The sequence below is a fragment of the Parasteatoda tepidariorum genome, chromosome 4 (genome assembly GCF_982258835.1).
Source record: "Parasteatoda tepidariorum strain Cologne lab strain chromosome 4, Ptep-v5.0, whole genome shotgun sequence".
NCBI lineage: Eukaryota > Metazoa > Arthropoda > Arachnida > Araneae > Theridiidae > Parasteatoda > Parasteatoda tepidariorum.
In genome coordinates, this window is record NC_141758.1 from 21,151,195 (window position 1) to 21,162,402 (window position 11,208).

The 11,208-nt window shown below is 29.6% G+C and overlaps 1 protein-coding gene across 1 annotated transcript in view; it reads right to left on the reverse strand.

The window, feature by feature from the left end:
* Positions 1–10,824, reverse strand: part of ttv (exostosin glycosyltransferase 1 ttv) — a 261,890-nt gene extending 251,066 nt beyond the window's left edge. Inside the window, exon 1 of the mRNA XM_016066575.5 lies at positions 9,753–10,824. Coding sequence (XP_015922061.1) covers positions 9,753–10,675 — 923 coding nt within the window. The 5' untranslated portion in view covers positions 10,676–10,824. The remainder of the gene's footprint in view (positions 1–9,752) is intronic.
* Positions 10,825–11,208: the final 384 nt, after the last annotated feature.

The following is an 11,208-nucleotide window of genomic DNA, read 5'->3' on the forward strand; positions in this document are numbered from 1 at the left end:
TGGTGGCTCAGGGGATAGAGCGCTCGCCACCCTATGGGGAAGCTCGAGATCGAATCTCAGCGATGGCTGGTCGATACGAATTCCGAGCTCGCACCAACCCCACTGCTGAGATAAAATACCTCACTTGTAGATGGATCACGAGTTAGAGGCCCGTTGACCATGGGTTTTCGTGGTTTTCCTAATCATGAAACGCGAATGCGTGTTTGTTTTATAAATAAATCCTCCGCGAAGGCAAATTTCTTCCAATACTTGATCCAGGAGTTACCTTGTCTCCTAAATTGGGTTTAAAATAACAAGGTGAAGGAGTTGAACATTGATAACTGTAAACTAAAAATTGAGACGGCTGTTTAACGACGAAAATAAAACGTAAATGCAATGCCTAAAATTAAAATAAATTTAAAAAATAAAATAAATTTCAAAAATAAAATAGATTTAAAAATTAAATAATTTTAAATATAATCTTCGGATTTTCACTAAGAGGCAATATTAATTATTTAAGTGGCGTGTAAAATTTTAAGGTGAGCTCTCGATTAAAACAATAACAAAAATTTATTTTGATACATTAGACTTACAACTAACTTCATTCAATTCTTAAATCAATTTATTACATTTACATTATAAACCATCATCTAGTGGTTCTGAATTACATTTTCGTTATAAGATGCCATCTAGTGGCTAATAATTTGACAAGATTCTACACGGCTAGCCTTAAAAATGTCTCGTCTAGACCAGATTTTAACTGTTACGAACGCTTTTTTTTTTTTCTTTTTCTAATACATACAGCTCTCCTCGGTGGATGTGGATTTCTTACTCCTAGAATATGTTCAAAAGAATTAGTAATTATTTTTCATACCGCAAAATTATTTAAACGAAACTATTAAAGCTATTTATAATTTTACACTTAATTGTAAAAATAGGTTATTAGGTTATGAAGAAAGAAAAAAAAGAGTTATATTATTATTCTCTAACTCTTTAACACAGAATTTTCATTAAACATATTTTTCATACATTATTTTGCATAATTTTAGGTCAAAATAAGTGAAAAAATATTATATTTAGCATTTTAATAACTAATGGTTATGAAATACGGTATGAAATGAGATACCGGTGTCTTTTTCTGCGGTAAAGGTAAAATCTTATAAATTCAACTTACTTCCAAACAAATTTTTTTTTTTTTAAATTTCAGTTATTTAGATTTAAGAGAAACACTAATTCATCATCGAAATTTCTTAAATTTGTAAAATCAACTATGGATGAATTTTTGAATATGAAATGAAAATAAAAAATTCCCACTACTTTTTTTTAATTTTGATATTTGAGTAGAAATATAATTTCGATAATTTAACAAATTTTTTTATTAACTATTAGACTGTTTTTAATAATTAAAAAATATCAAAATATACTTTTTCTTACAATTAGAGTGACAGAAAAAATATATAAAAGGGACACCGGGTTCATATCTGCTTCAAAGAGTTAAAAAAAGATTTATTTAAAAAGTGTACTGCCCCAATTTAACATGCTGTTATAGCAAAGCCGCTGTTTGTGCTATAAGAGTTGCATCTTTATTAAACAAGTTGTGTTTAAAAATAATCACTTCTCTATTTTTAAGGTGGATAGTGGTTCCCAAAGTGTTAGTGGGGAAATTTCCGTATCCTGATCTGTCACACCAACTACAATCGCCAAGGTGCCAAATGGATTTTAAACTTGCAAATTCAAAAAAAAAAAAAAAAAAATTAGATGTTTGCCCGGGGTTTGATGTTTCTATGATGTTTTTTTTTTCTTCCTTTTTTAGTTTCTCGTGGGCCACTGCCCGGAAGTTTCCAAGACTTGGCGACACATTATTCTGCCACAGATCACGATAAGGAAATCTCCCCGTGTTAGTTACAACGAAGAGTTTCGTGCTCTAGATAGATCAGAACTATTAAAACTGTTTATTATAATTAAAAAATACCAAAAATATTTTTTTAATTGTAATTAGAGTGCCACAAAAAAACTACATACATAAAGTGGACACCAACTGCGCCAAAGGCAGCAAAGGATGGTACCTAACTAAAATTCCAAACACGATCATAGCAAAAAAAATAAACCCACTGTACATTTAGAATCAAAGATAACTTCACACCTCAAGTTCAACGTTGAGATAAAGCTGACTATGCCAATAAATACTCTGAAACAATTTAAAAGATTCTGATTGTTCATGTTATCTCGTTAAACGTCAGAGGAATGCAGAATGAGCAACACACCATTCAATATTACCTTCCCAGGAAGAAAGAGAAAGAAAAAGAACCCTTGAACTGAGAAAGTCTAGAGAGCGATTGAAATGTTTCGTAATCAATTAAGCTCGAACCACTTCTCATTTTAAGAAGCTTTAACCTTGGAACGAAAGTGTACAGAGGAACTTCCTTCATTAGAAGTACGTCTTTCGATCCCCGGGTTTTTCTTATTACAATTGTTTCATGCACAAAACATCCTTATTCGAATTGCTCATTTTATTTTAGTAAAATATACTTCCTAAATAAACAGGTCATCAATCGTTAAAATACTTGGACGACATAAAAACCCGACTCACAAAAGAATTTACTCCATTAAAAAATGTTACAAAGTAGCAAGACAATATGCAGTTTTCTACAAACTATCAATAAATCATAATTGCATTGATTTCGAAAAATTCTCAATTTAAGAAATAAGAAATCATCGAATAATAAACACTTACAGCAAAGCAGGTTTTGAAATGAATAATTCTCTTTATTACAATTGAATCATGCATAACATCCTTATTCGAATTGCTAATTTTATTTTAGTAAAATATACTTCCTAGATAAACAGGTTATCAATCGTTAAAATTCTTAGAAGACATAAAAAAAATTATTCACTCAAGAATTTAATCCTTTAAAAAATTTCACAATTTTGTGATGCCTTTAAAAATTTTACAGAAAGACAATAAGCAGTTTTCTACAAAAATTATCAATAAATCATAAATCACTTAGTTGCAGGGTTGGCAAGTTTTAGACACATGACGGTTTTTACCGGTTTATACCACATGGTTTTTACCGTCATGTCAAAAAACCCTCTGTCAAAAACCCATAGTTTTGATAAAACTGTATTTTAATTTTGAGTTTAACTGCTTATGATTTAAAATTAATTCATTTTTGGGCAATAAAATTAGAAAAAAAGTTGTTAGAAGATATTTAAGAACAGATTTTTGCATTTTGTCAACATGATTATATCAAATCATATTATTTGAAGTAAAATATTAGGATACTAAACAAAATTTTCAACATTTACAAGCATCATTTTGTTTGGCATATTACATTACTGAAGAATGTCAAGTCATTCCTGACTTAGAGTTTGTTAGTAGTTACAAGTTTTGAAAGTTTTGTTTAGCTTATTTCTAATATTTAAGAAATGCCAAATTTTAAATTCTTCTTTTTAGTTCTTGAATGTATTGATAGTTCCAAGTTTTTTTGTTTGTTTGTTTATTTCTAACAATTAAGAAGTGCAAAATTTTGAATCCTTTGCAAATCAAGCTATAATGATAAAAGTTAAGTATCACCATTTTCAATAAGTATGTTACAATATTTCTGTATGAATGAATATTCTTCTATAAGAATACGTGTATATAGTTGCAAAATCAATAGCAATCATTTACAACATTCATTTATAAAGGCAATTAAGTGAAAATAATATATTGTCCGCTATATGCCATAAATTAAAGAAAATAGTAGGTTTTTGACGGTTTTTACCACTGTCATGTCAAAAACTGGTTTTTGACAGCAAAAACCCAACCCTGCTTAGTTGCATTGATTTCGCAAAATTCTCAAATTAACAAATAATAAATACTACAGTAAAACAGATTTTGAAGTGACTGAACGTGACACGATTTTTTTTCTTCCAAAAGCATTTTAGGTCTTCATATTTTAGTTCTATATTTCAATTTCCTTTTTAGTTTAATAAATATTAAATGTATTTAGAATAACTATTTTTAAATTAGAATACGGAATTTTCTTTTATGAAAAAATTAAAAGTAATCTTAACATATGCCTTACAATAAAAATTATGCCACTATATTGCCAAATTATTTCAGGTATATAATGTAGTTTTTTTTGTTTTTTTTTTGTGAATTGGTTTTTAAAAAAAAAAAGAACCAGCAAGTTATCCAAAGATAAATTGAAATACTCCATAAACATGAAATAAACCATTATTTTGTAACCATAAACACTAGTTAAAGAATGGATACTCAGAATAATGATTAAATTGCTCAAATAAACATTGCATAAAAGAAAAATAATTATAGTTTAGTAATGAATTTTACTAAGTTCTAATGTTCCATCAAAGAAATCCACCAGTCATTAAATGTCTCGTTTATAATTATCTTAACTGCAATTTACATTATAAAACAAATTAATATTTTTATATACGAAAATAGTTGTTTCAGATTAGTATTCATAGTTTCTGTTTAGTATTAAATGTGTTATTAAAAAAGACATTTAATATACTTATTACTGCATATAATATTCAGTGTTTTCTAAACTGCATGCCATGAGGTTTTGAGACAAAAAACTCTGACCCCCTTACTCGATAAATTTCGAAAATTAATAATTGCTTCTTTTTTAACATTTTTTTAACACCACAAAAAATTCTAAGTATTTTTAGTAAAAAAAAAAGTTGGAGAACAATACTCTTATAATAGTGACTTCTGAAAGTTAGATTTTGTTTAAATTCATATAACAACGTCCATTCAATTCAATGAGTTAAAATAAATAGTTCTAAATACATAATTCGAGAAGATTATAGAATTAATTTTCCAAAAATTAAAATTTTTAACTTTCCACTCTTCATAATTTTATTTGTTAAAAAATATTTTAACACAGTTTTTTTCTTTTTTAAAGTGCATACTTTAATTTTTGACATTCTAAATTCAGAAATGTTTTGTCAAAAAACTAAATATAATTACATTTTTTAAAAAAAAATCTTAACAATACAAGTTTCCCATCTCCGATTAGCACAAGACAAATGAGTAATTAAATATATATTTGGGATCGAACATTCATATGAGAAGATTATTACCTATTCAAAGCTGGTGGCTGAATTGAGTACTCTACTTGACACTTAACATTACAGTTCAATCGTATCTCCACTTTTAAATTTCAAGAATCTTCACCAGACAGGATTTGATTTATTATTGAGAATGTGAGTTGCCTTTTTATATCACCCATAAAAAATTCTACAATCAGGAAATTTAAAATAAATACAAGATCCTAAAAATTATGTATATAAGGAAATTTAAAATAATTACATATGATCCTAAAAAATTTATGCGTAAGGAAATTTAAAATAATTACATAACCCTAAAAAAATTTCGAAATAACAAATCAGAACAGACAAGACCTTAACTGCTTTTATAAAAGTTGTTAACTGCTCTCCAGTTTTTGCAAATTTTAATCTTATCTTTAAAACAAATGAACAAAGGGTTGATGTTAAAAATTAGAAATACTATTCTAGTAGAAAACGAAAAAAATTATAAGATATGGGTGTTAGTTCTTATAATACTCTTCTACTGATAATTTTTTTCCTCTTCTGCTAGAATAGCATTTCTGACTTTCTAAATTAAAATAAAACAAATTTGGTTTCAGCTGCTTTAAGAACTATATCCATATTGATTTATTATTTTAAATGTTATTTACATATTTTGTCTTTTTCTGAATTTGTTTGAATCAGTTTCCTTCTTTGACAAAGGGTTGATGATTAATAAAGGAAATGAGTCAAAAGGTTTAAAATATAAGATATGTGAATTATATTCAATATTATGAAAGAAGCAAGAAAATCTTTTAATCAACTTTGGCTTAACAGTAATTAATAATAATAGAGGAACAGACACAATTTGCTTATTAAATAAGGGTGCTCATTATATCTGAAAAAAACCAAATTATCAAAAAAATTAAAACTATAATGTAGAAAAGTTTGTTCTTTCCTATAAAACACTGTCTTGGAATACAGTTTATACTAAATCTTTTAGATTATGTATCTTATAAATATTTATCAAGAACATGCACTCAGACCTACGAGCAACTTTGGGTATAGAATCTATTCAATGATTTGTGCAGCAACATTTTTTTGATAATTAATGCAATTGTGTGCAGGGCACATGAGAGCATAGCACACAACAATGGCCAAGAGCCTAAAATGTATTTCAGGGTTCTACCTTCTTAATGGTGTCTGATGAGACACCAGGTAATATCGGCTTGGTTAGATGGCACGGACAGCCTCTGAGCTGATACCCCTCTCCCCAAACATCCACACTACAACGCAAGAGACGACAAATTCAAAACGCACCTTGTTGCATATACACACTGGTTGTTCTGCTGACGACCAGGATCGAACCACGAACCTTTAGTATGATGAGGTGAGTCGCACGTTAAACAACTGAGTAACTGAAGATCGTATCTCTGTACTATTCACCTTTGTAAAAATTTTGTACGAAATGAACTTGAGTGGTGATTTTTAAACAGGAAAAACACAATGTGATTTTAAACAATGTGATCTTAAGTGGTGATTTTAAACTTAAAGGGCATCTAATTTCAAAAGCCTAATAAATTTTTTTATGAAAGCTTCAATAAAATAATATTTTTTTGAAATGGAAGAAGAAAATATTTCTGCGATAAATCTGAGTAAAATCGATACCATATATTTCGGTGTTTAAAATCTGATTGAAATAGATTAATTTACGTAGTTTAATTCTCAATTATAGATACACTGCAGACGAGGTCTAATATTTATTAATATAAACATTGTTAAATATTTATTCAAAAAAGTATTTCTAAGAGGAAAATTTAAATTTTTCATACTGTCCAAAGAACAAAAATATTTGTTAAAATTAGAAACATATCATGGGAAGAAATTAAAAAATTTGGCCAGTGGTCTTAAGACTTGTAACCAGAAAATTTCACTGATCTATACACATTTTAAAATTATCTAATATTGAAATTATATTTTTTTTAAAATATACCCAAATTTATTAAATAAGATAAATTTTGCAAATACAACATTCAAATATTTGTACAATTGTAAAACTAAATTAAAAATCCAAGTTATACCTTACATAAATTGAAATTTTATAATTTTTTTCTGATAAACAAGTTTTTTTATTGCATATGTACTATTAGTCGAGCTTTATGTTAATTATTAAGAGCAAACAAAAAAAGGCAAAACTTCAAACCAACAAACAAAAAATTTATTCTGCAAACCATTCCTTAACTCAAGTGGGGCGCAAGGAACCAATGATTGTAACTTTATGTTGATCGGTGTATGATTTTATTAGCCTTGGACCACCATTAATTTCAAGCTTTAAAGATTACCAGAAACAGTTTTTAAAAAAAAAAATTAAAAAAAGTTACAAATTACTACAACAACAAAAAAGCAAGATGTAAACAATGTCCAAGATGACGCATTTTTAAGCCTTTGATAAAATTGTTTGAAAATAAATAAATTAAAAAACCTTTGAATAGTTATGTTCATTCATTATTACTGATTCAAGCATTTTATTAAAATAATGCATTGACAGTGACTAATGCCTATTGTAAGAACAACTAATATCAAACTGTTAAAATTGTAAACAAACTCCATTCTTAAGAAAAATCATTGCAACTAGTGTTTCAATTTGAAATGTGCAATTATGTTTACCCTTTAAAAGTATTGTATTTGTAAAGTATTTTTGTAGTATTTATAAAAAATGGCCACATACTAGTTAATATTAGCATTTCCTATTCGGCCCCAGAACTTTCATACATTGACCCTATTAATCCAACAAATAATCAAAAACATAGGGGTCAAAACTAAGGATAATCCATGGATTTCACATGGACCACAATAATTATCAGCAGTCTTGCAGACTATCAATTGGTAAAAAGGGATGTAATGTCATTTTTCATTTTGGTTTCATATTATGATTTGTGTCACAAAATCACATATTGCATCATTATTGTGACATTACATATTTACTGTATTGGAGTTTTACATGTAATATCACTTTATATTAACTTTTTTTTCTATTAAGAAAATATATAATAGAGACGTGTAATCAGACCAGTAAAAAAGGTATTGACAGATATATTTAATTTATTGGTCTTTCGGACCAAGGATTAAAAATTCTTAGATTAAATTTCATTTCCATTTTAAAATAAACCATTGACTACATTAGAAGAGAAATTATGATTCCCATAATAAATACTTTGTATACAGAAAAATACAAATTCGCGGAAAATTGTATCTGTTTTATTTAAACAGGGAGGTTTAAATATTTTGATCAATTTTATCTTGGCCGAGATTTCCACATCGTGATCTGTGGCAGAATAATCGCAAAGTCTTGCCCACTTCCGGGCAGCAGCCCGCAAGTAACTAAAAAAATATATATCACAGAAAGGGACCAACTTGAAATATATATCTCGTAACCACCCCCTCATACACATCTACAAGTTGTTTTTCTTAAAAATTTGCAAGTTTAAAATATATTTGGTACCTCAGCGATTGTAGTTGGCGCAACAGATCACGATAGAGAAATATCCCTCATTTAAACTTAAGATAGTTTAATGATTGACATCATATTTCAAATTTAGAAAATATACTTTCATTTGATGTAGAGCTGACACAACAGTTCAATAGAAGTGAACTCTTCGAAGAAATTCATGATTCATACTTAATTGAAACTGCCTAATATTTTATAATAACATTGTAAATATTTAAATGTACAAAAGCACATTGAGATATAAGTAATTAGCATCATAATCTTTTCGGTGTTTTATTTTTTAAACTGTACTCATATTCTTAATTAAAAAAGGAATAATTAAAAAAATTAAAACCAATTTTAGAAGACCAAAACTGTTTATATTCAGCCACCTGGTCAAAGCATGTTTCAATTGGTTGAAATAACAACCTACAGGGATGTACAACTGTAAAAAGTAACATTAACAATTTCAGTTGTTTAAAAAATAATCAAAACATTTATACTTATCCAAAAATTTATTTTATCATCAAAAACGCTAAACAAATGCTATAAATAGTGCTAAGAGCACCATTTGTAAAATTAAATTAAGGCTGTTTTAGTATAACTTTATTTGTGTGATCAACGGCTATGTTTACAAATCAATGGTTATATTCGTGTGACCAATGGCTATATTACAATAACAAATTGGCTATATCTACAAAATGGGAATTTAGAAAAAATGTGGTATACCATCATTAAATCCTACATTTATGATTTTTAGTGCAAGATCCATAGAAATTAAAAATTGTAACCACTTTTTAATTTTATGCAGAACGTTTTTAGCATGCTTGTTGATATATGAGGATCATATTTTGATGGCATTGGCAATTAGGAACATTTTTTTCTCTTTCTGAGCAGTTTTTACGTTTAATAGGACACTTAAATTAAAGGTCACAGCATTTTTCTAGATATTAGAGCATTTTTTATGTTATTGGAGTGTTCTTTATTCTATGATTTATTTGGCTTTGAATCACTTTTGTTATATTAAATGCAAAACAAAATATTCAGGAATTGATATATTTTCCTTTTTTTTTTTGGTTACATAATATTTATTTCTAACTTTAATGAATTAATTTAGAACACGTATTGCATACATGAAAGTATTTGTTTTGGCATACATGAAAGTATTTGTTTTAGTTAAATATTTTTAATCAATAGGGCATTTTTGTCATCAAAATCCGGGCTTTAATTGATAATCATATTAATGCCTTACCTGTCATATTCTTTGTTTTCTAATTCACAGCGAGGATCTTTCATTTCTTTCCATTTTTTGCCGTGTTTACAAGTTGTCAAAAGTATTATATCCTTGGCATTGTGTAAGTGATATAAGGAATTCCGGGTTTCAGAGCCGATACCGTATAGATATCGTTTTCCTTTAAACACAAGGAGGTATTTTTTGGTGGCCGGCAAGTCACCGGACCCCACATAACCCCGATCACTCCCCCTTTCGGGATGCGATTTAGAAAAGAGGGGTATGGAAACGTCGAATCCAGGTCGAAAGTTGGCAGTCGACATACTCGCTTTTGCGAGTATAGCTTCCCCAATGTCGAATCCCAGATTTTCCGCATAGTCAGGCCATGTGCCCGAATATAAATTAAATATCACATGATTGCGACCGTTATTCCAGTATTTGACCTGGTCCACTTTGGCTTGTATATCTGACACATAATCCGGACTCAAACTGTCCCGGTCAAGAGTATCTATTCCCAATACATACAAACATGCCTGACTAGGATCCGATGTAAAATACCGGGAATCCCGGATAACACTTAAGATTTTTTGGTAAGTCGGAGAAATAAGTTCGTCCGGCTGTACAGGGTACACGTAAACTTTGTAATCACGTTGACACCTTGACAAATCAAAGCACGTGTGTAGAGTACAATTGGAGGGGGTGTGGTGGGTAGCTCGCCGCTCCCCCCGTCGTTGCGAGGGCGACACAACAAGGTCTTCGTCCGGATATAAACCGCCCGCCGGACTACCTCCATCCGCGTCCGTGTATGAACGTTGATTTTTCGGGTTCGCCGGGCGTTCGTTTTCGATGCCGCCATGTTGCCAGAATCTGTACACACCATAATATAAAAATACGATAAACACACAGCTCATGAGGACCAAGATGTAGCGTTTTTTCGCTTGCATGTCTCCCACACTACCCTCCGGTCATCTGGTCGGTAGCCGACGCATCATAAACAACGTCAGGATAGTTTACTTAAACTTCATGATTCGCAGCGGTCCGCCATGTGCTTTAGTCTGGCGGAAGCGGAATAGTTGCTGACGAACACGCATGCGCCGCTTCAGGGAGAAACCACTTTCACGGTAGGGAGAGTGCGGTAGAGTGTGTAGTGCGTAAAGATGGGTGTGTTTCTGCGCGTGCCGTATTCAGCTTCTGCGACTGCGCCACTCTAAATACTCGTTTCTTTAATTGAATAATTGAGAGTTTTCTAATGTTAATGTTGTTATTTAATTTAGGACTCGCAAATATCAAAGAATGAAAAATAATTATTTGATAAATATTAATTTTTTTGTTGAAAAGGAGAAATTACTAAAGGTTTTTTTTTTTCCAGCAAAGATATGAGAAACAATTTTGAATTAATTCTTTCAGATCAAAAAGGAAAATATGATTTGATGTTTCTGAAAAATAAAAAGCTCTCTAAGTAGTTCATATATAAAAC